This window comes from Trachemys scripta, chromosome 20, assembly GCF_013100865.1.
Source record: "Trachemys scripta elegans isolate TJP31775 chromosome 20, CAS_Tse_1.0, whole genome shotgun sequence".
Classification (NCBI taxonomy): Eukaryota; Metazoa; Chordata; order Testudines; family Emydidae; genus Trachemys; species Trachemys scripta.
Window position 1 is genome coordinate 3,855,363 of NC_048317.1, and position 26,951 is coordinate 3,882,313.

Sequence of the window (26,951 nt, forward strand, 5' to 3'; positions counted from 1 at the left end):
CACAGGGGGCTGTAGGTCAGGACTGAGGGGTATCAGCAGAGCTGGGGGGCACAGGACTGGGGTCACAGGGGCACTATGACTCAGGGTTGAGGGGCACTTGCAGAACTGGACGTGAGGGGAGCCCAGGGGCTGGAATAGAAGGAGACTAGGGGTTGGGATTGAGGGGCATTGGCAAAGCTTGCCGGCACACCCCTGCTCTGTAGCTGGCTCTGTCCCTTGCTTTCGGGAGAACTGAATTCATCCCTTTGCTTTCCCGGGGGTCACACTAGCCCCTGCTCCAGCCCCCGGCTCCCTGGCTGTGCAGGGAAGTGCAGCTTCCTCGCACTGTTTGTCCTCCCCTGAATATACAGTATCTGCTGCCCCTTAACCCTGCCTGCTCCCCCCACCCCCGCATTCTGTAAGGAGCCAGGAAGAGAGAGAGAGAGCAAGGCCTGGAACGGGGGGGAGCCCAGCTAACGGCAGGGGCAGGCCTCCCCCTGCTCTCCCTGGCTCGGGGAAGCAGCTTCTCCTCCTGCTGTGGGGAGAGACAATTTGCTTGGACCCTCAGCCAGTCCAGCGGCAACCCTGAGCCCTCGAGCCTCCAGGAGTCTCTTTGGCTGCCCAAGCTGTTTCTCTGCCATTTGAGTCAAACGCAGCCAAGGCCCCTCGGCCGCCCCCGGCCCTGGACAGAAATGGACGAGGTTTGTTTCTCATGCCGATGAGCGGTGCCAGCCCGGCAACCCCAGCTCTGCAGGTGCAGTCGTGGCAGGGACAGTGCAGGCCACTCGCCCCTGGGCCAGGAGGCAGCCCCTTTATGTCTGGCGGGAAGTCCAGTCTCTGGCTCAGTAAATTCACAGCCTCTCTGCTGTGGCAGCCAACGGATGGGATGGGCCAATACGAATTACATCCAGTGCTTCCAACTCATCTCACAGAGCCACGGCAGTCGGCCAAACAGCTCCGGCTCCCCTGTCGTTTCTAGAAAGTCCATCTCTTTACTTCCTGTTCTAAGCCACTGAGCGGGGGTGCCCTGTATTGCCGAGCTGCTGCTGTGTTCTGCCCCAGAGGTGGCCGCACTCACTGCAGTGTTGGATGAGGCCTACATCTCCCTGGCAGGTGTGCTGCAAAGCTTAGTTTGTTAATGACACAGGCAAAGTGCTTCGAGCTGCTCCCATGAAAGGCAGAGAATTAGCGTGAATGACAGTGAAACAGGCACTTGAGAATACCCTGAAAGTAACCGGGTGTTTGTTGGGAGTCCCCGCTCGTTATATCAGCGCCTAACGGACCCGACGGCAAGTCTGATTGGCCCCCAAAACCCAGGCACTAGGCTGCATGTTCCAGAGCGCCATCTGCTGGCACCGCGTCTATTTACAGCTGTGCAGATGGAGCATGCTTGTAACACTAGCATAAGCCACCTGCCCAGAGCCCAGTTAGGATGACCCTACTGTCTCCACTAAGCGCCTCATTTTGCACGCTCACTGGGGTGGTACGATGTTCCAAGCTGCAGCCCACTGCTGCATTGGAACTCATGACCGAGAGCGTCTCTGTAGCCAGTCATTCCCCACCCCTAAGCCCTTCCCCCCCCAGCCTCTCCCACAGACAAACGTCAGACTCCAAGCACGTCTCACCGCCGTTGTTTCAGACAAGCCCGTCCTGCCCCCTTCGTCCCCAGGTGGGTAACATAATCGCCTTGATGTAGCTCCAGTTACAGTCAGTGCTGCTTGGGCCAGAGTTGCCCTGGCAGCCTGGAGAGGTTACACAGGAGACATTCCCTCTTTCTCTGCCTTTACAACCCGACTCGCTTGTCCTCCCCGCTCCGCCACCATGAAGGAATCAATAGCATTTAGAGCTGACAAATGAATAACGTTCCTGAGCGGAGAGGAGCTGGTGGGACGTGGAGCTTTTAGCGTGGTTGGTAAAAACATGTCGTCGTCCCATGAAAAATGAGGCTGGTTCAGAGAAGGGTTTTAATGTAGCCGGATCACTTTGGGGAAGTTACGTTGAATGGAGATGGTGGGGAGAAGGTAACACACGCTGCAACCAATCTCTGACCGGTTCGGGACCTTGGACGCCATCCTGGGCATTGCAGCCGCTCTCAGGGTCGGGGATAGAACTCAATCTTCCTCTGAAAGCACAGGCCTAAACGTCTTTGAGTGTTAGCGCTATAGGGACAATGAAACACATTGCAGCAGTCTGATTCTATTCAACGGAGGGCAGCGGTGCACATTTCCTACACATCCATGCACACGTGTGTGCACGCACTGACACACCCACACCCATGGCAGCAGCCAGGCTGTAGAACTCCTTTGCATTTGTATAGCACCTGCCAGCAGAGGATCCCATAGTGCTTTGCAAACGTTGAATGAAGCCTGACAAAATGCCACTTGGGACAGCGAGAGACCAGTGATCCTTGTTTTACAGAGAGAGAAACTGAGGCACGGAGAGGGGAAGGGGCTGGCCCCAGTGGGCAGACAGAAAGGAACATGGGCTGGAGACTGGGAACGAGGGATGGGCAAAATCGGCGCAGTGAGGTTCCCTAACCACAAGTACTTTGGGAGGAGTTTGGAGCAGGGTCTCCAGGGCCGAGTCCCTTCGTTATTTGCCCTGTTTCCTAAGCCTGGACCCTCTGCAGCTCCCCCATCCTCCCCAGTGCAGCCCGGAGGCTGGCAGCCTGGCAGAGTGAATCAGCACCACAGGGTGAAGCCTGATCAGCCAGAGACATGCCAGAGCCAGATCTGAGGGGCACAGGCCCTGGGTTTGCCCCTCAGTCTCCCATGTGGCTTTGTTGAGAGCTTTGTGCTCGAGGGGGGGATACAACAGCCCCAACACCCCCCACCTCCAGCATGAACCCAAGGGCATTCGCCATTTCAGGGTGGGGGGCAGACCCGCCATCAGGCGCTCACGGCTCCCTCCTGCCCGGGGGGTGCTCACAAAACAGGGCAAAGGTACAGAGCCTCCCCATCCCCCCAGTCTCTAAAGCTGCTGTTTCGTTGCATTCTCTTTTCAGGGTCCAGAACAGGCCTCCCAGAGCAGGAGCTGGAGCAGGGGGGAAGTGGGAGCAGCTGCCTCGGAGTCTCCAGGAGATGGGGTTTGTCCAGACCAGGAGGAGCACTGGAAGGCAGCCTTGAGATGGTGGTAGGTGCTGATCCTGGCTGGCGAGCCCCGTGCATGCTACAGGGAGCCGGTACACGTGAGGGCTTGCCCCTCGGAGCATCAGCACCCCAGCAAGGGCCCAGAAAATGATTTTCATACACTCCCCACCGCATCCTGCCCGTGCAGCTAGAGGCCCAACTCACCCAGCTTAGGGGATGACAGCAGCAAACCAAGCACCAACGGGGGCTGCCGGGTGCACGGCCTGGAGGAGCAGCCCCTCCCTCCCAACCCTACATACTTCTTCATATGCCCATAGGGAGTCAGCCGGCGTTATGGAATGTTAAGAAGTATGTATCCTTGGGCTGGGGTCCTCACGTCCTGCAGGCACCGGCTCAGGACAGGGTCTGCACCCCGCCACTGGAGGAAGACCACGGGCTCATACTCGTCTAGTGGGGACAGAAGCCCCGACGTGGGACTGGGCCCTGGAGAGAGTGTGTCCCTGGGGCTGGTAAAAAGGAACCAGATCAACTTGGAACTGGATTTGGTCCCCTTCAACCAGCTGCAGTGGCGCATACGCCAGCCTCACCAGGCGACGGACAGCACACGTGTGCGGCATGCTACGTACATGTGTCTTACGGGCCTGCTATGCTTGGGAAGAACCAGACGTGGGAGAATGGGGCGGCTTGGAGGCACCAGGGTATTTTAATAGGATCCAGTTTGTTCGCCTTCCCCTGGGGCAGGAAGACAGGAGCGCCCAGAGTCATTGGAGGACAGTGGTTTGGGGTAAGATCTCTCCCTTTGCCAAGGGACCCCTCCTCTGGGACTCCTTACAAAAGCTAAACCTATGTTGAGGGGCGTGTGCAGGATCAGGGTTAGTAGCTAGCTTCAGTTTTTGACCTGGGAGCTTGGTTTACCCAGGATCTCAAACAGGGAAAGCTCTAAAGGAATTTAATGGTGACCTGCAAAGGGAGTTTCAAAGTTTGGTTTATGTTCCTTTTTCAATTCTTGACAGTGGATAGAGATGGCCTGAAAGGATTCTCCCCTACTCCGTCTGCCCGCCTTTTATTTTTAACCTTAGAAATATCAGCCGTGTCAAGATCGGCTGTGATGGTATCACTGGAGGACTCCCTGGGGCTCTCAGGGATATATGCTGGGAACTGCCTCGTGTCTTTCATTCAACACTTAATTGGACTGTGGAACTCACTGCCACCGGAGGTTGTTGAGACCAGGACCCTCACAAAGGAGGATTGAAACAAAAATCTACAGAGCTAACATAGATAATGCTAAAACGGAGAGTTTTGATAAGAAAACCTCCTGCTTCAGGGCTCAAGCCAGTCTCTAACTATTAGGGGTTCGGATGAGAACTTCCTGTGGGGCAATGTATCCCACATCAGCCTGCTACAGGGTTTCTTGTCCCTTTCTCTGAGGAATCTGGGGCTGGTTACTGTTGGAGACAGGGATACTGGACGAGATGGACCATGGGTTGGAGCCTACATTTAACTAAAGAGGTGGGGGTGCTGAATCTTTAAAGATGTCCTTTCTCCACAGTGCTTATTGGACAATAGAGTTAAATAGAGAATTAACATCAAACAAAGTCTTAAGCAGTCTGACTCGAAATCTTTTCCTCTCTTGATTGCTAAACGGTTGCCCTCTTGCCCTGTCACCTTTTCACTCATTTTCCAGTTGCACGTAGGCTAAACAAGACCTTAATTTCGAACGTAAAAAAACCCCAGAATTTGTAATCCTCTTAGCTCTTTTTATCCGCCATAAAGAACGGAAACAAAGCACCATGTTCCTGTTCGCTTTGCAGGCCACCTTTGCACCATGTTTATTGGGCAGACAGTTACCACCTTAATCACTCACTATATAGTGCCCAACCTTGGAATTAAACACCTGATCAGAACATATATGGACTATACCATCTGGTCACAGGGGGGAGAGGTTCGAGAGGGGAGGGAGGGTTTGTGTGCTAAGGACATTACACAGAATTATCAGGACTTATTTATCATTAAAGCAGGGAGAGGTTAAAGGGGTGGGGTTCCCTAATGATTTACTTGGCCTTTGGGATGGGTTGCGTATTCCTCTGTCCGTAGACTCCCACATAAAAGCCGACTCCCTGTAGCTGGGTGCTGGGCTCCCTGTATATAGCTGGAGTGTTTTCTCTTTAGTGACCAGCTGCTCCAGTGGTAAGTGAAATTTGCAATGATCAAGTGGCCTAGCTAATTCCATCTGGGACTGGGGCATCTTCTGAGCAAGGCTGTTTGGAAGGGAGACTATTTTAAACAGAAATGGAAGGTGAACTAACTGTCTTGTGTGAAAGAAACCCGCTTACACCTTATTTTAAGCAGACAGATTTCCTTATCCCAAGTTACTAATACTGCCTTTAATTATTAAACCTGAAACAGCGTTTTGAATCCAGTTCTGCCTTGCATTGGCTGTACCATTTCCTGTGTGTGTTCTCCCCTGAGATGGGCTGGGAAGCAGGAGCTAATGCAGTCAGATTTGTTATCAAGGCTGTAGGGTCTGTGCAAACTTCTCCAATGGGCTTGGGTTTTGTAGCAGACTCTGGTGTCTACCCTTGAGGCCAAACCTGAGTTGTGACACATCTAAAGGATCCTTGTGCTGTTACAGGATGTCTATCTCCTACACCCACCCATCCACCTCTGGCTTTTGGCGTGGACTGGTTGTCCATGTTTCACTTGCCCTGATGAAACTGGGTTGTGTAGAGTTATTTTTACTCCATGTGGATTGCAGGCAGTTTGCAAATTTCATCTTAAAGGCCTGGCTTCCTGCTGTCCCTTTAAAGTGCCAGAAGCAGTATCAAGTATCAGAGGGGTAGCCGTGTTAGTCTGAATCTGTAAAAAGCAACAGAGGGTCCTGTGGCACCTTTGAGACTAACAGACGTATTGGGAGCATAAGCTTTCGTGGGTAAGAACCTCACTTCTTCAGATGCAAGTAATGGAAATCTCCAGAGGCAGGTATAAATCAGTGTGGCGATAACGAGGTTAGTTCAATCAGGGAGGATGAGGTGCTCTGCTAGCAGTTGAGGTGCTAAAAAAAAAAAAGCTTCCTTAAAGCTCCTTGTTCCAGCCTTGCCGGGCGTGTGGGAGCCCAAGCACAGCTGAGTCACGTACCCAGGGCTGGGAGGGGCCAAGTGCCACCCTGGTTGCGCAGTTGAGATGTCATGAGCACCATGCCCAGTTCACGCATCTGCTGCTATGCACCTGCTTGCGAATGCCACCCGTGAATGGGAGTGGGGGTCATTCCTTTCTCTTGGGCTGCCCTGCTGAAGCATCAAACGGTAACGTGTTGCTTTGTCCTGAAATGTTTTTCTAAGCCTAGCAGGGAGAGAAAAGAGCAGAAAGGAGGGGGGCTGGGGGTGTTATCAGAGCCCCCTCCAATAGAGCTGTGGTTCCTTGCAACCAGATGGCACTTCACTCTACTAGCCGTGCCAAGCATTAGCAGCTCAGTGGCTGGACTATGATAACAATGGGCTGGGGCAGGGAGCTGTGCAGGTAGAGCTGTGGGGTGCAGGTGAGCTGTCCTAGCAACCTGCAGCCTGAGTAGGCGGGTTAGCCGTGCCAATGCCCTGTTGTGATAATAGCATTGGTGTGCGTGGGTGCCCCAGAAAGCACGTACTCGCTCAGTGGGAACTGATGGAGCTGGATCCTGAGAGACAGGGACACTGAGGTTGGATCCTGGAGGGGAGGGATTTGCTCACCTGAACCTTCCCCTGGGCTGATGTGTGACATTGTCAGATGGATCTCTGTCTCACAGACACATGCACCACTCGTCACTTTGGAAAGTGGAGGGAGTGGTGCGCTCCAGCGGGATAGCCTGGGTTCATCATCACGTTCAGGTTCCACAGGGAATGTTTGCAGCCTCTGCCATGTGTCTATTGTGTCTCCTCCTCCATTCGTGCTGCCTTGTAGAGTGTGAGGCTCCATTAACAACGTGTTAACCCTTGAGGGCTCAGCCGAACTGGCACCTGCTGCTTGGGCCCTGCCTTGGTCTGAGATGGGATCGCCTCCAGCTGGAGATCCTTCCCAGGAGGCAGAGGAGCTGTTTGAGCAGGCGCCGAACCAAGAGGAACAGGCTGAGACGGACACAGAGGAGGAACCAGAATCAGAACCAAAGCCCAGTAAGTCCCCGTGCTGCCCATGCCTCTGGGGGACGTGCACTGGCATTACTTGTTATGGGGGTAGGGGGGCGACACTATGAACAAAGAGGGGGGAATAATGACTAATGACAGATACAGCTTCCCTGGTGGGCAGTAACTTCCAGCTTTCACCCTCTCCCCCTCCAGCACGCACATCCCCAGATGGGTTTGAAGTGGGGTGGGGTGGGGTGAAAAACCATTAGCAGACTGCAGAGGGCAAAGGAGCTCTGGTTCAACCACAGTATCCTGCTGTGAAATTAGCCCCCTCAAAAGCAGGACCCAGTTGGATTGTCTCTTTATAGCACACTAAGCAAAGCAGTGCAGGGTTTTTGCATGTTCACCAGTGCACAGTTAGTTATTTAATCTGTGCTCATAAACCAGGCACCCATCGTGTATCCACATGTCACCGTAAGCGTCCAAGGTTAGCCAAGCAGGCAGCAGAAGGGAGCATGGCCAAAGGTCAGGAATGAGGCAACACCTCCCTGGTGCACAACAGGTTAGTCCTGCTCCTATGACATCCCCTCTGTGCTATGAGGAAGGCAGATGTGCTAATGTCACAGCAGTGGTACCCCATGCATTCACGCCCAGTGCAGGGGAGGGAAAGAGAGACCTTATTCTGATGTGTAATTTCACTACCTGTATCTGATTAAAACACCTACTTTCTGTCACATGCTCCATGCCACTTGGTGTTGAGAGCCAGGTGGGTTTCTCAGTATCCTGGCAATTCAAAAACTCCTTTTTTTTGTTTTTTTGTTTTTGCTTTGGGAGAAGGGTTTGAGCCAAAATCCAGGTGGTGTGTGGTTTGTTTTTCTTTTGTTGTTTTTTTTTTTTTAAATATCAGTGAATTTAAAAGTTGCAAAATTTTTGTTTTCGGGATGAATGAGACATTTGTTCTGATTGAGTTTTCTTTATATTTTTAAACAAACAAAATTGTGTGGAACTAAAAAGTCAAAACATCTTTGATTCTTGAAACTTTGACACGCACAATTCTGTGAAAGCCACACAAATCTGCACATTTTAGCATGGCCAAATCTGCTGCTTTTTAAAAAAAAAAATTGTAAAATAAATAATCTTTGGCTGAGACATCTGCCAGCTGCATTTAGCACACCAGTGCCTGTCGAGAGCTTGACTTGCAGAATTCAGCAAAAGCATTCGCATTGCTGCTGTCAGTGAGTAACCACCACTAACATTTAAACTGCTCCTTCCCTTTCATCTGGTCATACTGAACTACCTGGCACTTTTCAAATTCTGTTGCATATTGACGATGACAATCCGGCTGCTAATCCTTCACTAGAAAGGGGTTTTGAAACATCCCTCTCCAGGAAGACCTCACATTTTAGAAGAAAAAAAAAAATTGGCTTTTGCATGTATTCAATTAATGAGCTTTCTTATGCTGGTTTGTTCGCGAGATGTACCAAAACAGAGCTGTTTGCCCCAGCATCTATAAATCACTATTGTCTCCATCATACAAAGCAAACGGGAGAGTACAGGTCACCTCTCATTGCCAGGGTCTGGAGGTCTAGTAGAAAGTAGCCTGTAAAGATTCAGATTCTTGAACCCACTCAGTCTAAAGCATTCCCCTTTATCTTCTTAGTTCTCTCCTGAAGCTCTGCGTGTAGCTGACACATCACACCTGGCCATTCTCTGAGCAAGACTGTTACTGGGACACCTACTGCTGCTTTCTGCTGTACCTGCTTCTCTTGCCTCTCGCCAAGATGTCAGTAGCTCTATAAAAACTGCTATTAGCAGCAGTGTGCCATTGCTCTATGCAGGATCCATGCCACCACACCTGCTGGCTTCCTGGAACTAGGTGGCGCTTGGGAGTTTCCAGGTTTTAGATCTTTGCAGTCTCTGATCCCTGCCTGGCGAGGAGCAGAGTTCTCCCACAATGCCTAGGGAGAGCGGTGCAGTTTGTAGTGATGCTGTGAACCCTGGGACACACTCCCAGAAGCCTTAGCGTAACACAAATGGATGCAGTGCTAGTGCGGACACAGGGAGTCACGGCCTGCCACAGCACACACTTGTTGGCTTATGGCACGGTCACGCTGTCGCATGTTAGCCTGAATCAGGAGAAGTTCACTGAGATAGGGTCAGTCAAGGCAGCTCTGTAGAGTAGATACACTTCCACAGCAGAAACCAGTGGTGGGGTGAATTTGTTGGGACAGCTGGAAGAAAAAACATTCTAAGCTGGTCTAAGTGGATAGTTACTTCACCCCTCAGAGCAGACAATACTGAGGCAAATCTGCTTTAAGTGTGTAAGGACAGAAGGCCTCCACTCCGAGTGATGTTCATGGAGAGTGTGCTCAGTATGGGTTAGAATCCAGTGCTACTGGTAATGTATTTTCTGCAGCATCTGAAACTCTCTGCCCCTTTCCTCTGCTGCTTTTACCTGGACCACCGTTTCTGGAATGCCAGTAGAGTACAATCTTCCCAATCCTGCTGCTCCAGTCTCCTCCTCTGGGCTGGTCAGAGACCTTCCTAAACAAAGAGGACAAAGGAACCCTTCAGGAAGTGGATCTGCTGGGTAAATGTGTGCTGTTGGAAGTGCCTGCTTTGTGTGGAAGTACTTGCTGAGCATTGTAGCGGAGCAAATTTAGACAGCGATTTAGAAACAAGCCTGGACCGTGGAGGTAGCTGCACCAGGAGCTGGCTTCTTCCTCCGTGTGTGTGTGTTTAAAATGTGCTGATCTCATTGTAGTGATGCAAATCTTCTCCTTCCCTAGAATTCAGCAGCAAAGCAAAGAGAGCAGCAATTGGAGCAGGTGTTGGAATAGGTAAGGGGCTAAGTCAAAGCACTTAATTCATCCAGAGTTTTTTGTGGCACAGCTTCTCCCCCTGCAGACAGTGCAGGTGTCATGCTGAGTGGTGGCAAAGAGACTCCAGATGCGTGAACATGCTGGCCTGTAGGGAGCAGGGACACCTCATTGGCTGCTTGACTCTGTCCCAGTGAGTGGGCAGCGGCTCCAGAGGAAGAGTGGGGTCACTGGCCTGGGGAGCAGAAATCTGCATTTGAACTCGTGTGTGTGCCCATGGGGGGGCTGAGTCTATTCTGCAGAACTGGACGGCCCTCCAGGCATGGGGTGTCCTAGCCATGCTGGTTCTAGTGATCTGCCTTGCCTGGGTTGAGTCTCCCTGTAGCCCTTCCTGGGAGTCTAGGTCAGGACATGCAGCTTGGTGGGAGCTGTGGGTGGGAGCTGGTTCATGGACGTTCTGGCTGGAGCCAGTCTAAGGGCTTGTCTACACATACACCAGTGTTGCTGTAGTGCTTTAGTGAAGGTGCTACTACACCGACGGGAGAGCTTCTCCCATTGCCGGAGTTCACTCACCTCCGCGAGAGGCAGGAGCTGTGTTGATGGGAGAAGCTCCCCTCTTGACATAGTGCTGTCTACAGAGCTGGCGTTAGGGGATAGCAAGCAGGGCAGTTGCCTGGGGCCCCACGCCACAGGGGGCCTGGCAAAGCTAAGTTACATGATCGGGTTTCGGCTTCAGCCCCGCATGGCAGAACTCGGGCTTCGGCTCCTTAGCTTCTGCCCGGGGCCCTGGCAAGTCTAATGCGGCCCTGGCTGTCTACGCTGGGGGGTTAGGTCAGTAGAAGTACATTGCTTAGGGTGTGAATTTTTTTATGTAGTTATACCGATTGTTAGACCTGGCCTACCAGCCACTGCTCCGCTTAACACGGCAGTGTCTCTAACGCAGGAGTTGCCGTCATTGGGGCCCCAGTAGCAATCTGGGCAGCAGGCTTCACTGGAGCAGGCATTGCAGCCGGGTCGTTCGCTGCCAAGATGATGTCATCAGCTGCCATCGCCAACGGAGGAGGAGTGGCTGCTGGGAGCCTTGTGGCAACGCTGCAATCAGCGGGTAAGCCTACGAGGTGAAGCCTCATTCAGACCCGTGTCTGGTGCTCTCCTGCCTTGCGATCCTGCCACTGCCACACAAGCCCTGATTTTCCTTTAGAAGGAAGAGCAAAGTCTGTCTCTATATTGTTTCACCGAACGTGTTGCTAACATGTGACCGGCTGACTTTGCTAACACGTGACCTGCAGGGGCAGTGCTGCTTGTTCTCAACAGTATGCTGGTGATGGTGGTGGTCTGGGTAGCCTGGGCCTGACCTCATCGAAATAAGTAGCATTGATCACGTTGTGTATTGAGTATTTTACCAAGTATAGCTTTATAACTTCTGTTAAACTGTCAGGCCAGGCCCCGTGCTCCATGCCTTCCAGCATTTGCATCTAAAGGTGGAAGTCCCGATTACCATGGGGGCGGGAGGGATGGAAGGGAGGTGCTTTCTTGAATCCACAGCTCAAGCCATCAGAAATTAAGGCAAGGATGCTGTACGTATCCCAGCATTGCACTGGGGTGCGTGCTCAGGTCACCGCAGGAACAAGAACTAACCCACATGTTTGGGTTTAGACACTCAAAGGATTGATTTCCTCTAGGAAGGAGTCGTGAGGGGGAGAGGCGAGAGCTAAAACCCTGGCAGGTTTGTAATAAATACAGTACTAGGGTCACTGTACCCCTGATCAGGGACTCCTCCAATAATGGGTGATGCAAATGAACCAAGGCAGAGGCGCAGTGATCAACCCACACATGTCTTGCAGCTCTTGGGAAGAAGACTGCACCCAGCGGCCTTAAAATAGCAGAGTCCGTTGTGTTAGTGCAGAAAGCATTAAGGGTTAATTCTCAGATTTCACTGGCAGTCTATCCCTTATCAGCAGAGGCCAGGGGCAGGGGTTAGCTGGTGGCTCTGGGCTAGATTCTATTCTCAGTCATGCTAGTGCAAATCCAGAGGGACTCCACTGATCTCTGGAGTCTCTCTGGACTTACACTACTAAGAGCAGTTTTCACTCCTCTAGGAGAGTCCAGGGACTTGTGCAATGTAGTGATCCTGACTAGCTGTTCCTCTGATTCCTTGCAGGTGCTGTAGGACTCTCACTAAGTGCTAAAGTTGGGCTGGGCACTGCTCTAGGATCTGTAGGGGCAGCTGTTGGCTCCTGGTTCTCTAAGGATAAATGAAAGCTATGCAAGTCCTGCTGGCATCTGAAGTAGACACTGACCAGTCCTGGAAACCCTTAAGCTGCAAAGCTGGGCCCATGCAGCAAGCTATGTGATGTGGGGTGGTAATTACTTCGTTGTTGCCTGGGAAAAGCTACTGCAAACGAGTCGCTTGTTCTGCCTTTTCTTGAATGGTTGTTGAGCTGCTCTGATTATGGTGGGGGTGTGTGTGAAAACAATAAAGCTGGTTTTAAATGGACAAACTGGTTAGTTTGAAATTGATGTGGGGAGAGTCAAAGCCCTGGGGAGCATCGGAGGTGGTGATAAGCATCTCCCTTGGAGTGAATTCTGTGCCCAGTCCTACCTGGATGGTTGCTGTATCAGCGGATCCTCCCGGTATCTTTTCCCTCAAGCACACCTAGGGTGACCAGACAGCAAGTGTGAAAAATCGGGACGGGGGGTGGGGGGTAATAGGAACCTATATAAGAAAAAGCCCCAAATATCGGGACTGTCCCTATAAAATCAGGACATCTGGTCACCCTACGCACACATATGCCTGTCCCCTGGGGGGGTTTTGAGAAGAGCCAATATGCTGAATAGAGAAATCTCACATCAGATGCATTGTCTGCCTGAGTGTGGATGCTGCCAATCCCTAGCGAGCCCCATCCCTCGCTCTCAGCCAGCCTGCAGTCGCCCTCCTGGGTTTAAGAGTTTCTATCAATTTTACTCTCTTGCTGCAATTGAGTCAGCTATTTAGCCCTCCTTCTGAAATGCCGATAACACTGTTCTTGTCGGTAGCCTGCTAAGATCAAATCAGTCTGAGTGCCTGAAAACTGCTCCCAGCCCCTGTTAGACTGGCCAAGCCAGAAGTCTCTAGCTTCTTGGGCACTGGCATGGGAGAAGAGAAGCACTAGCCCCGTGGATAAGAGATCTGATTCGCAGGTAGAAGTTAGTTCTGTGATGTAAACGGCCTTTGTCAGATGTGTTCATCGGGGCTGGTGTGAGAAACCTTCCTCTGAAGCACAAAGTGTTGCTTAGCTCACGCAGCTGTCCAACGTGGCAATAGAAACGTTATACACATCTACCCCGATATAAGACGAATTCGGATAGAACATGGTAAAGCAGCGCTCCGGGGGGCGGGCGGGCTGCACGCTCCGGCGGATGAAAGCAAGTTCGCTATGACGCGGTTTCACCTAGACCACAGTAAGATTTTTGGCTCCCGAGGGCAGCGTTCTATCGGGGTAGAGGTGTAGTTGCAGTTAGTTGTCTGCAGACTGAACTATGTGGAAGTGGATCCGTGCACACGGGGAGCTAGTGTGAATAGTCAGCCACCGCAGCTTGCTTCATTTTGGCTCTATTCCCACTAGTCGGACAGCCCCATGCCGCAATGGGAGAAGGAGCTAGAGTCCATCTCCAGCTTGTGCATCGTCCACAGACTTGCTTACTGCGGTCCAAACAGTTGCTTCTAGGAAACCGGTTGAAGACGGACGGGCTGCATACGTGTCACTGGGGGCAGAACGCCACATGTGGCAGCAGTGGCTGGTGAGGACGCAGACGGAAGGGAGGTACAATGGCTCCCGAGCGATGCTGTTACGCTGGTGGGTGTGGAAGAAGCACCAGGCTCAGCCTCTCACTGCTAGTGCCTTGCCTTCGATTGGGTTTAGTGCCCACTATACAGTGAGGTTTAGTTTTAGTTCAGATCCCAATGGACAGTTCCCTGCATCCCGCAACTGCATTTAACTTGCTTCTATCCCTACCCTTTGGGGGTAGTTGCAGCAGAGAAACAAAGGACTGAACGGACCTCAGACTGGTTTCAGAGTAGCAGCCGTGTTAGTCTGTATCCGCAAAAAGAACAGGAGTACTTGTGGCTCCTTAGAGACTAACAAATTTATTAGGACCTCAGACTGCGCTTCCCTCTCCCTCCAGCCCAGGTATGTTGGCAGAGGGTCTGCTATGTGAGGACAGCTTCCAATCCAGGGCTGCCAAGCCACTAACCTGCCTTTTTACAAAGGGCCCCTTTTCCTGTCAGGGGAAGAGAAAAGAGGAGGGGGGGGACGACTGTTCAGGGAGACTCAGGAAAGTTTCCGTTTTAATTCTGCCACGTTTCTCTTGAGGATCGCCAGTCAACTTGCAAACCAAGGAAGGAAACCTCACCAAACCTGTCCCCGTGAGGCTGGGGAGGTGTCACGCCAACAGCCCATAGAATAATCTTTTGAAAAGGGTTTTGGGCCCTTGGTTATCCACCAGGAAGCAGCAAAAATAAAGAAAAAGGCAGAACTCGAGTGGTGTGTTTGCTCTGGGCCTCCTTTGGATAACCTTTGTCAGGCAGGCAGACCCATGAGCAGGACAGGAAACTTTCAAGAAAATGTTTTTTGTTTTGCACACAGACTGTACCATCTGGCTCTGAATCGCAGGGGCGAGGATTTGGAGGGGGGGCGAGGGGTTGAGCACACTTTGACTGCTCACAAGTGAATCCTCCCTAAACCTCTGTTTAGAAGGGAGCGCGGGGACCTTGGCATTTTCCCTGCCTTCGGGGTGGGCTGCTTGTCCTGCGGTCTAGACACCCACCCAAAAGCTGGTTCACTGTATATAGCTGAGTCCAGTGCTCCCTATATATAGCGACGTCCCTCGGAGGGTGCACCAGTCCTCTGCCCCAAGGCTGAAGGTAAGCTGCTGCTCTATTGATAAGAGAATTTTACCTTGCAATGGTGGGAGGTTGCATTTGCTAAAAACAAACAAATTGAAAATGACAGGAACATGCAGCTCCATAAATTTTACTCTTTCCCCCATAACATAAGTAACATTTTTAACTTTGCCTGGGCTTCAGGTGCCTCCTAACTAGGATTGGAAGGGTTAGATTTTTATTGGTAAATGTGGATTGCCTCATAGGCACCCCCATCAAAAATATTTCCAATAACTGAAGTTTATGGATAGGCAAAGTAAGACAAATGCTGCTGGAGAACTTAGAGTTTGAATGAAGGATATTTATTTACTTTGTATACTCCTCTACCCCGATAGAACGCTGTCCTTGGGAGCCAAAAAACCTTACCGCGTTATAGGCGAAACCGCGTTATAGCGAACTTGCTTTGATCTGCTGGAGCGCGCAGCCCCGCCCCCTCCCGAGCACTGCTTTACCGCGTTCTATCCGAATTCGTGTTATATCAGGTCGCGTTATATCGGGGTAGAGGTGTATTTTGATATGTGATGTTGACAATTCGTTGTAATGGTTATAAGGCTTTAACTTTTTGAATTACGTCTTCTGCCATTAAAAAATTATTCACACACACACACACACACACACCAGTTGCCTGCCCATCGCCAATAATTTTCTGCAACGGTGAAAATTAAAATCTATAAAAATGCTTAAAACCCACAATTTTGCACAACTGTGACCATTTAAATAGACACATTTAAAAAACAATATTGTTTGTTAATTTATTTTTAAAAATTTAATTCTGCCAACCTTATCTCTGTGATGCTCTCCCTGGGGCAGACAATATTTATAACAGATGTGGAAAGAAGGCTTCCAACAAAGTAACTTCCCCGTTAGTAATCTGATTTCCTTCCTGTGCTTAGCCGCACAGTACAGTAGAACCTCAGAGTTACGAGCTGACCAGTCAAACCGCACACTTCATTTGGAACCAGAAATACGCAAGCAGGCAGCTGCAGAGACAAACAAAAGCAATTACAGTACCGTGCTGTGTTACATGTAAACTACTAACAAAAAGGGAAAGTTTAAAAAACAAAAAAAATGTGACAAGCTCAGGAAACTATTTCTGTGCTTGTTTCATTTAAATTAAGATGGTTAAAAGCAGCATTTTTCCTTCTGCATAGTGACGTTTCAAAGCTGTATTAAGTCAATGTTCAGTTGTAAACTTTTGAAAGACCAACCATAACGTTTAGTTCAGAGTTCTGAACATTTCAGCGTTACACACAGCCCCCGTTCCCAGGGGGGTCGGAACTCTGAGGTTCTACTGTATTTTTTAAGTCCAAGTTTGCTTTTAGTTTCGTTTCTCGCAGCTTGGGCTGGGAAATTGAAACCTAGGGATCCTCTTTCACCTGCCTGTCCTCAATGATTATGCAAACTTCTCTAATGCTCTTGAATTGTGGGGTGGGGTTTGGTTTGTTTTTCTGGAGGGCGGGAGGAGGGAAGGGTTGTCTTTGATTTTGGGCCAAATTTCACGTGAGTACCCCCTGAAGAGCCTCCCAAGTCTAACTTAAGTGCAGAGAGCTTTGAAAATTCTTAGTGGATGCATTTGAGTCGGTCTCAGACAATCTTCTGGGACTGGGAGGGGGCAGTGAACAACACTGTTTGAAAAAATAGTCTGGAAGGGTTCAAGGCAGGGGGATCTGAAAGCTGTTTCCTTTGAGTCTCTCGCTAATGCACAGCGGAGGGAGAGCACGGATGGAAGAGGTTAGTACAGCGAAATTGCAGGGCCGTTAGGGCAGGGGTGAGCAAACAATGGCCCGCGGGCTGAATCTGGCCCGCCAGCTGCTTTAAGCCGGCCCTCGAGTTCCCACTGGGGAGCGGGGTCTGGGGCTCGCTCCATTCCGGCACTCCAGTCGGGGAGCAGGGTCGGGGCCGCTCCACATGGCTCCCAGAAGCCGCGGCATGGCCCCCCTCCGGCTCCTACACGCTCCAATGGCCCCTCCAGTGCTCCAGTGGGAGCTGCAAGGGCGGTGCCTGTGGACAGGGCAGCGTGCAGAGCCACCTGGCCACACCTCTGTGTAGGAGCCAGAGAAGGGACATGCCGCTGCTTTCGGGAGCTGCTTGAAGTAAGCGCCACCCAGAGCCTGCACCCCTGAGCCTCTCCCCACGCTCCAACCCCCTGCCCCAGCCCTGACCCCCTCCTGCCCTCCGAACCCCTCGATCCCAGCCCAAAGCACCCTCCTGCACCCCAAACCTCTCATCCCCAGCCCTACCCAGAGCCTGCACCCCCAAACAGAGCCTGCACCCCTTCCCACACCCCGATCCTCCACGTGCCCTCGGTCCCAGCCCAGAGCACCCTCCTACACCCCAAACCTCTCATCCCCAGCCCTACCCCAGAGCCCACACCCCCAAATGGAGCCTGCATCCCTTCCCACACCCCAAGGCCCTGCCCCAATCCCCCACCTACCCTCCAAACCCCTCAATCCCAGCCTAGAGCACCCTCCTACACCCCAAACTCCTCATCCCCAGCCCTACCCCAGAGCCTGCACCCCCAGCCGGAGGGGAAATGTTCAGCAAGAATTTAAATTACAATCTGCCCAAGAATGAGAGGGGTGAGAGGCAACCCCCTTAGCATGGCGCAGCGAGGGCAGGTCTTGCATGGGTGGGGACAGTCTAGGCAGAGAGCGAGGCTGGATGTGTGCTAGCACAGAGCGATGCATCCCCCACGTGCAATTGGAGGGGTGCACTCAGGAGAGCCAAGCGGGGGGGTGGCTAGGAGGGTAATGGGGTTTGGCGAGACAGCTTGCAGATCAGCTGTGAGAATGGGTTACCCCTGGACACTAGCTCAGGCTGCATGTGGGGAAGGAGCTGAGGTTTAGTTAGTGACACTGGGGCATGTACAAACACCAGCAATTACACGGGTAGCCCCACACCCGCCGCACTGGCCCCCAGGGGCTGTATTTGGGAGGATGCTCGGAACTGGACTAACTGCGTTTCCCACTTTTTGTGCAGGGCCAACGATACCCAGGTGACAGACTCAGAGCCACACGCAGCAAACATGCTTGGTAAGAGCTTTTTATTTACTTGCGCCTTGAACAAGAATTGCTCCCCGACGAAGTCCCCATGCCATGCTGGCAGCCAGCCACCCCTCGAAAGCCAGAACAGGGGGAGGCCCTGGACTCTTCCCGTGCAGCCCCAGCGCGTGAGGACGTGTCTGCCTGTGGCATGAAGAGAACAATTCAGAACTAGCCTCACTGGCTGGGTTCCTTCTACCTGGCGCTGGCAGTACTGAGACAAATCTGCTGTGGACTCATCACCACCACAGGGCAAACAGCCTCCAGGGTGGCCCTGCTCCCACGGATGGCTGGGGCGGGGGCCAGGATGGGATGGAGACTTCAGAGCCATTTCTTTTTTAAATGCTCCTTCTGCAACAGACTGGAGCATCCCCAGATCCCTTCCCTCTTGCTCTGCTATTCTGAGCCTTGGTTACATTGTGCTGAGGCTCTTCATGGCTTCCCTGGCCTCGGCCGCAGCCTCCTGGCCAGTGAGATGCTGCTTTACAGAGACAGGGAACCCATCAGGGAATTCCCCAGCCTCGCTCTCCTTATCAAACCCTTCACATCGGACACAGGCACTCCAGCTGCTTTAGATGCAGAGGTTCGAATAATAAAAAAAAAACCCTGGGGCTCACTAAGGGCACCGACCTCCCCGGCTTTGCATGGTTACGGGTTTATAGCATGCGAATGTCTTTGCTGGGCCACTAACATGAGATTCTCATTCCCTAGACAGTCTTGTTACTTTGGCTGGAGCAGGCATTGCAGCAGGTAAGGGGCTAACCCATGGCACTGATTGGTTGACACTTGACATCTGTACTTATCAAAGACTTATTGAAGGGGCTTAGACTAGATCCCTCCTGAGGTTCCTTCCGACCCTGAGATTCTCTGAGTCTATTCGGCCAGGGATTCTCCTGGCTCACCAGCTGCCCCTGCAGTGCAGGGATCCCTCCTAGTGCGAATGACCCTCAGGAGAGTCAGGCATCCGTGTGGAGAGCAAGAACTCTGCCCCTGTCTGCTCGACTTCTTCCCCAGCCCACATGAGGCCACAGGGTCGCCGTGGGAGCAGGGAAAGGGGCTGGAGACAATCCCTTTGAAACCCTGCAAGCCCACAGTTCATTTTGCTGGTGTGAAAATGGAGAGCTTGTACCCACTGGGCTATACTGAGCCTAGGCCTTCCTTGTACAGTACGTGCCCTTGGTGAGAGCTCCATTCCCAGCCATCGCCCCGGTGCTGTCCTTTCAGGGGGCGACCGGCCCCACGGGGATACGGCAAGGTCCTGTAGCATCAATGCACTCTGCTGAGCAGAGCTAGGAAGGCAAGATGCTGCTTCTGAGCTCCACTTGTGCACCCTGCTAGGGCTTGCTTTGCAGATTAGCGGAAGTTCAGTTCAGGGCGTGGTTCGCATATGGCTCTGACCCTGTCGCCCTTCCTGGTTGCTAACCCCACGATCCATTGGACCACCCAGGAGAGGAGCTGGGCGGGTGGATGGATGCAGGTCCATGGAGGGCTGGCTCTGCTGCAGAAGCAACTGCTGTAGGAGCCTGGACTGTGCTTAACCTCGCTGTGTCACGAATGCAGGCGTGGCATGCGTTGGGATCCCGGTAGCACTCGCGGCAGTCGGCTTTACTGGAGCAGGCATTGCAGCTGGGACCCTTGCTGCCAAGATGATGTCGGCAGCGGCCATAGCCAATGGAGGAGGGGTAGCGGCTGGAAGTGCTGTGGCAGTGCTACAATCCATTGGTAAGTAATGGGGAGCTAACCTTTCATTGGAATGCATGTGTGTGTGGTAGTGCTCTCCTCCCTTATGAACAACCCTGCATGGAGAGAGTCTGACTTTCCTGTGGTGGTCCTGATTTCTCTTGCCTGTAATGAGGAATAAGTCTCTCCCCTGACTGGCCAAACCTGCTCCCCACAGACCCTGCTAATAAACTGCTAAGCACTTAGATGGAACATGCTCTAGTTTCTCTCTTCACTATCCCTCTGGCTAGCTGCTCACTCCGGACTCGCTTCCATTGTTGGAGCGCAGGGGTAGGCAACCTATGGCACATGGGCCGAAGGCGGCACGCAGGCTGATTGTCAGTGGCACTCACACTGCCCGGGTCCTGGCCACCGGTCCGGGGGGCTCTGCATTTGAATTTAATTTTAAATGAAGATTCTTAAACATTTTAAAAACCTTATTTACTTTACATACAACAATAGTTTAGTTCTATATTATAGACTTAGAGACAGAGACCTTCTAAAAACGTTAAAATGTCTGACTGGCACGGGAAACCTTAAATTAGAGTGAATAAATGAAGACTCGGCACAGCACTTCTGAAAGGTTGCCGGCCCCTGTTGTAGAAGAACAGATGGGATCTTCAGAGGCGCTCAGGGTTCACCCACCTCACTCAGTTCTCCCTGGGGATGCGCCCCATTGACTTTAAGGGGAATAGTGTTAGTGCCCTGTTTGAAAATCCCACTCCTGGTCAAGGCTGCACCATCAGGGCAGGTCAGCAAAGTACAGAACTGGCCTCTTGGCTCCTGGTAAAAGGGACTCTACCAAGCACCAGTGTAACCAATTGCATCCATACAGAAAGCACAAAGAGTCATGACTTCTCTGGTGCCAGGACATGGGAGGGGGATAACTGGCCTGCTAGCAGCGCCGTGATACTGACTAGCTGATTCTCTGTTTCCTCTCAGGTGCCGCAGGCCTTCCTGCAGCTGCCAAAGCTGTGATGATAGGTGTTGGGGCAGCAGTCGGTGCCTTAGTCTGAAAGCTACAACTGCTCCTTTATGCTCTAGAAGACGCAACGACTCGTCCGCTGGCCGTTTTTCAATTGCACCATCAGGCTAATGCAACAAGTAGCAAGTTAGAGAAATGGCTTTGTAGTTGAATGCAAAAACAAGTGGCCTGTAGAAACAGCTCCCGCACGTCTGTGGCTTGTTCTACCTTCTCAACAACAGACGTCAAGTTCTGTTGGGATTATCGCTGAATTATTGCTGTTGGCTGAAATGTGACCAATCAATAAACTTTTGCAAATTTAAATGCCCTCTGAGTTGTTATGGCTGAAAATGGTTGATTGTGTGTCAGTGAAAAATAGCTCACCGAACGTGCGCACACACTTTCACGCCAGTGTATTGCCAGGACCAAAGCAAAGTGTTGTCAAAGTGAAAAAAGAGCTAGAAGATCTTGGCCTCTGCCAGAGGTAGATCCATCCAGTATCCTCCTCTGAGCCGGCTTTGCAATAAGCCTGGGGTTTAATCTTGTGGCCACTCACCATGGCTACGGCTAGCCATTCCTAGCTCAGTGGCAGGTTACTCGGTAGAGCGCTGCCACCTCTGCTGACTGTCCTTCTTGTTTCTTGATGACTCAGCTCTAAGACACGCAATAAAGCTCTAACAAAAGCAACCCCTGCTACTAGGGCCCTCGGGGAGTGGATTGCTGCAGCCGGTCCTCCAAGCCCCCATTACTGTGACAGGCTCAAACCAGGATGAAACCATTCCCTGTCTAGCCCGGACATCAGAGTTACGTGGGCATTAAAATCAAATCGGAAACAGAGTTTTGGGCCATGTCACTAAAAATCCCTCCTAATTACACACCTTTCAGCCTCTTGTGATGTCACCATTTCACTTGCATCTGAAGAAGTGAGGTTCTTACCCACGAAAGCTTATGCTCCCAATACTTCTGTTAGTCTCAAAGGTGCCACAGGACCCTCTGTTGCTTTTTACAGATTCAGACTAACACGGCTACCCCTCTGATACTTGACACCATTTCACTAGTTCGCCTTGACCACTGGATCGTCTAGGCTAATGTAACAAGCAAAAAAACCCCAACCAAGCAGAATTTTAAACCACAGAGGTCCCTTCTATCCACTCTACAGCCGCACAGAAGAGGGCCGCACCCCCGGGGGTCCATTGTTTTGCAGCTTATATCTACAGACTGTTTCTTGGGCCAGGAGACGGATGGGTGGGACTCTGCCCGGCTATGATGTGGCCAGGACGGGGTTTGCTGTCTTGGCATAGAAGGACTGTACCACCTGGGTCTGGATCACAAGGGGAGGCACTTCAAGTGGTTTTATCTATTTGTGCCCTAAGAACGTTAACATGCAGATGCTCCGGAGTCCGTATATCCAGCGGCAGGGAGGTTAAAGGGGAGCAGGGCGTGGGATCTTGCCATCCCTGCTATTAATGGGGGATGCGACGTCCTCTCTGCACACACACCCATGTAGTGGCAGACGCCTGGAAACTGGGCTCCTGATACAGCTGCATTGCACAGCAATCAATTCATTCTGCTCACCGGACGCTGGAGGTAAGTTGCTGCTGCTCTGAGGGCAAGAGACCCTTCATTGTAACAGCACTGACATACCTCTTCTAAATCTGCCCAGGGCTAGGGCATTTGCATGCAGTGGGTGATGAGTCAAGGAGAAGTGAGGGGATGTCTATAAATTACATAAAGCATTGGGGGGGGGGGCTTAATTTTGCTTGTTTGTTTCAGTGTTACAAGGGGTGGATGGGTCAGTGGGTCTTGGCAAAAATCACCAAACTATGTTGTGTCATTTATAGACAGTCCCTGAAAGACGAACTGCCGGGGAAGTGACTGATGCCTTTAAATGAAATCCTAATTTGACGGCCCAGCGTTCCTGATTCATGTTACTAATCGGGCTTTGGAAGAAAGATTCTTTCAGGGCTGAATAAAGTCCAACTTGGGCTGGAAAATAGAAACCTAAGAAATCAGTTTCGTTTCCTGTGTTGTTTGCGCACACAGCTGTAAGCGGGCCTTCTGTTCGGGCCAATCAGTGTAGAGAAGCCCTGTTAGAGCTTGCGTAGCTACAGCCGAGAGGGGGGCAAATCCTTCCTCAAAGCGTCTGAATCTCTGTCTTCTACCAGCTTTTAGGGGAGACAAGGTGGGTGAAGTGATAGCTCTTACTGGCCCAACTCCTGTGGGTGTGAGAGATGAGCTTTCGAGCTACACAGAGCTCTTCGTCAGATCTGGGACAGGTACTTCGAGCGTCACAGCTAAAGGAAAGGTAGCACAGATTGTTTAGAATATGGAGTTGACACCTAGTCTAAAGGACTAGTCCAGGTGATGTGGCCCTTTTAACACCCCGGCAGTCATGGGACAAAGGGGTGAGTGGGTTACGGATTGTTGTCATAAACCAGAAATCCAGTGTCTTTATTAAACCCAGGATTTTTAGTGTCTAGCAAAATTATGCTTCAGGTTTCAGGCTTGTCTTTTGAGGGTGCTGGTTTCCTTTGAGGACAAGGCCTGAGAGATCACAACAGAGGGAGCCTTTGGTGAGAAGCGTTTGCCCCCCGGCTGATAGCATGTTTTGTCTTTAATCATTTTCATGCGTGAGTCCATTTGAGAACGCAGCAACTGGCTGGCTTCACCCACATAGGGACCGGCAGGGCTTTTCCCCCAGCTGGCTCATTATATGGTTTTTAGAAGCCTCATTCCAGTTTACACGGCAGCTGCTATAGAAGGGGAGGAATTCACACATGCCAAGGGGGCGAGGGAAGGAGTCAGGGGCAAAGACGACCCTATGCTGAGGTGGTGACAGTCCAGGCAGGGGAAGGGAAGAGCAGACAGAGGGCCTGGGATGTGGTTGTTACCCTAGAATTTTTTGATGCGTGTGCTGCTCCCCAGCAGATCTGTGCTCCCCACATGTGCACTGGGCATGACTCCTTGCAGCTAGGAGTTCACTTGTCCGTGAGAAGGTCCCACACACTCCATGTGGGGACCAGCTATGCAGGAGGAGGATGGCGTGCAGGTGGGGTTACCCCAGCTATTAGCTCAGGCTCCACAAAGGAAGGGGCCTGTGCTGATGCTCTCTTGTGTTAGTGGCTCTGGGACACCTCCCTGGACGTTTGCTAGGCGGGAGCTGCCCTATCTGCGGCAGACATAACCCTAGGCCTCTGGCACCGGCCCTGAGGCACGGGGCGTGGGTGGAGTCTTAGAACTGATCTAAGTGTTTTTCTGGCTTTTTGCTCAGGGCTGACGAAGCGGAGCTGCTATCCCAGTGATCAGGGTGTGTGGGTCAGAGTCTCAGTCATGGTTGGTAAGGTCCTTCTCTTTCACTAACTGAGCTTTGACCCGGAACGGCCTCCGTCGCAGGCACCACTAATGCGCCCGTGTATTGTATCGGGGGGAGCCGTGGTAGTCGGTAGCCACAAAAACAACAAGGAGTCCGGGGGCACCTTAAAGACTAACAGATTTATTTGGGCATAAGCTTTCGTGGGTAAAAAAACCTCACTTCTTCCCCAAATAAATCTGTTAGTCTTTAAGGTGCCACCGGACTCCTTGTTGTTTTTGTATCTGTGTATTGTGTAGGCAGCCAGTAACCCCTCAAGCCCAGAACAAGGGTTCTTGCACTGTCTTCTCACGCATCTGGTTCCAGCCCCTGTAAGAGACAGGATTCTGGACAGAGATGGACCTCGGGTCTGATCCAGTTTGTCGATTCCTATGTACATGGGCAGGCCCAGGAAACTTGCTCTTCTAATGCCGCCCAGTGGCCCACGGCTTGCGTGAGGATCTATTTGCCATTGAACTAAGGCAGAGAAAGGCTTCCTGTGACAAGCATTAGCTTGGAAAGACTGGGAGGGGGCCAGATTCTGGTGAGGTACAGCAGTATAAATCAGGAGTCCTTCCACTGATCTTACTGCTCCCTTGGTTCTCCTTTATTTGATCCTTTTAAATATCCCTTTTGGAGCATCTGAAACTTCATTTCCCTTTTCACTGCTGTGCCTACACGGCACTGAGGATCCCAGAAGCCATCTTCCCAGCTTTGCTGGCCTCACCGGGAGCTAGGGTGACCAGAGGTCCCGATTTTATAGGAACAGTCCAGATTTTGGGGGCTTTGTCTTATGTAGGTACCTCCCCATCCCGATTTTTTACACTTTCTGTCTGGTCACCCTACCAGGAGCCCTGGGGGTGGTCATTGCTCTTAAATCAAGAGAATGAAAGAGCCTTTCCGAGAGTGGCGCATTGAGTACATGGCTCATTATGGAGTAGAAATGCTCAAAGATGATGGCAAAGTGGAATCCAGCATGTTTAGAGGCAGAGAACTTTCAAACAAAATCCAGGTTACTGCGGCACTAGCCTCTCCCCCTTTCTATTCTCATCTGCTGATCATCTGCTAAAGTCTTTGATGGCTCACTACTATAAACATCTCCTTTCCTAGGATTTATCCCCATTGCGGTTGGAGCAACTATTGGATTAGGTAAGTTGCAAGCTCAGGACAGTGGGTCAATATTGCAAAACACTTGAGATTGTAACTGAGATTTATTTTGCCTTGGGTTTACTTGGCTCATCTGCTCTCCTGAAGCACAGGGGTCTCGCCTACTGAGGATATGTTGGCCCTTACGGCCTGTGCCTGCCCCAAGCCATGCGAAGCTGCAGGCGCTCACAGGAGAGCCGGGAGAGTGGCTGGAGACAAGTCCTTTGGACTTCTGCTTGCAGCAAGTTTGCTTGGACATGTTCAAGCCCTGTACTGAATTTTGCCACTGCACAAATGGAGCCATGGGTGGTGGTTCAGAGCCTGAGCAACTGAAGCAGCGAGGGAGTCGGTCTGGGGGTGGCTCTGGGGACCGAAGCTGGAGATGCGGTGCTCTAGGATCCCATTTTGTAATTAACATCGCAGCACTTTTTGTCATGCAGGAGTTGCCACCGTTGGTGTCCCAGGAGCACTCGGGGCAGTTGGCTTTACTGGAGCAGGCATTGCAGCTGGGACCCCTGCTGCCAAGATGATGTCAGCAGCGGCCATAGCCAATGGAGGAGGGGTAGCCGCTGGAAGTACTGTGGCAGTGCTACAATCCGTGGGTAAGTCTCGCAGGCATTAGGAGCTGAGCTTCATTCGTGCGCATCAGTGTCTGATCTTATGACTGGCAAACAATTCTGCAGTGAAAGATGATCTCAGTATTTCCACATTTGCTCTTACTTCTCTTGCATGTAAAGAAGAACTGTCCCTCCATTGTCTTGGCAAATGAGCTCTGCTCCTCCCGACGCGTATGGTCCTACAAACTATACTGTTATCGGTGGGCTGACTAGTGGGGACTTGGGCTCACTGCCTAACTAGCACTGGCCTTATCCTGCACTCACCTAGGATCCTGTTCACGATCTTCTTACATAGCGTAGCCCCGCCGATGCAGGACCTCTAGCTGCAAATGCTGTCAGGCAAGAGGTGGAATTCCACATTGCCATGGGGCATGCTTCCTCAAGCTCACCACTCTAGCCAGCCAGGAGAAATTAAGCCAGGGACGCTAGCCACATCCCAACACCGAACTGGGTGTCCGTGCAATTCCACTCGGCTGCCACTACAGAACACAAACAAGCAGATGCTTGAACGAAAGTGTTTTGGTTTTCTAAGTGCCCAGGAGAAGGGAGTGAGGGGAAGGGGAAGGGATTACAAAGTAGCTGCGGTTACTCATATAAATCCACAGAAGGCCCTTAAAGGTTATGGCAAAAGAAAGCCAGACGTGATTAACTCCACTCTAGCTTTGGACTGGACTCACTCCCTATTCTGCATTAGACGTAAATGACCCAAGCTAGAGGAACGCCGATTCCAATGTGTTCTGTGAAGACAGGTGAACAAAGCACACAGCTGTTTTACTAGTCCCGGGTGACGGCAGGCCGATTTAAGAACGTAATCAATTACATCCATGCCAAAAACTAAGGAGGGTTATTTGTTTTGTTGTGTCCCCAGTCAGATTGTGCTGGCAGGAGCTTTGCTGGAAATTGACGCACCAATGGCAGGGGTTAACTGGCCTGCTAGGAGAGCTAATGAACTGGGGTAACATTTCCTCTGTTTCCTCTCAGGTGCTGCAGGACTTTCTCTTGCTACCAAAGGTGCGGTGACAGCTGTTGGGGGAGCACTTTCATTCTTCTATCCAAAGTGAAAGCAACGACTGCTCTTCCCTCTTCCTCCTGCAGAAACGGCCGCTGCAGCCTGCCTCTTGCTTGTCCTGCCTTCTCCACAAACAGCCCTTACACTCGGTTTGGCTGGTGGCTGAAATGTGAGAAAACAATAAAAGCTTTTTGCTGATTTAAA

At 51.5% G+C, this 26,951-nt stretch overlaps 2 protein-coding genes across 10 annotated transcripts in view; both read left to right on the forward strand.

The window, feature by feature from the left end:
• The window catches only part of LOC117868176 (interferon alpha-inducible protein 27-like protein 2A), a 24,842-nt gene extending 12,257 nt beyond the window's left edge, over nt 1-12,585 (forward strand). Inside the window, exons 4-8 of one of the 4 annotated variants that reach the window (XM_034753898.1) lie at nt 2,984-3,111; nt 7,002-7,210; nt 9,952-10,002; nt 10,925-11,086; nt 12,143-12,585. In XM_034753898.1, the coding sequence (XP_034609789.1) occupies nt 7,087-7,210; nt 9,952-10,002; nt 10,925-11,086; nt 12,143-12,240 (435 nt within the window). In that variant the 5' untranslated portion in view covers nt 2,984-3,111; nt 7,002-7,086 and the 3' untranslated portion in view covers nt 12,241-12,585. Of the gene's footprint in view, nt 1-2,983; nt 3,112-3,610; nt 3,853-6,048; nt 7,211-9,951; nt 10,003-10,924; nt 11,087-12,142 lie in introns of those variants that run through there. The other 3 variants (XM_034753899.1, XM_034753896.1, XM_034753897.1) reach the window with 3 other exon arrangements.
• LOC117868175 (interferon alpha-inducible protein 27-like protein 2A) lies at nt 10,959-26,951 on the forward strand. Of its 6 annotated transcripts, none has more exons than XM_034753895.1 (8): nt 10,959-11,086; nt 17,882-17,934; nt 18,655-18,693; nt 19,504-19,665; nt 23,898-23,963; nt 25,086-25,124; nt 25,562-25,723; nt 26,720-26,951. In XM_034753895.1, the coding sequence occupies exons 2-8, from the start codon at nt 17,928-17,930 to the stop codon at nt 26,797-26,799; spliced, it is 555 nt and encodes a 184-aa protein (XP_034609786.1). In that variant the 5' UTR covers nt 10,959-11,086; nt 17,882-17,927; the 3' UTR covers nt 26,800-26,951. The 6 variants fall into 6 exon arrangements, with proteins under 6 accessions (XP_034609786.1, XP_034609782.1, XP_034609783.1 ...); XM_034753891.1 differs by lacking the exon at nt 10,959-11,086 and adding an exon at nt 14,110-14,884; XM_034753892.1 differs by lacking the exon at nt 10,959-11,086 and adding an exon at nt 16,054-16,402.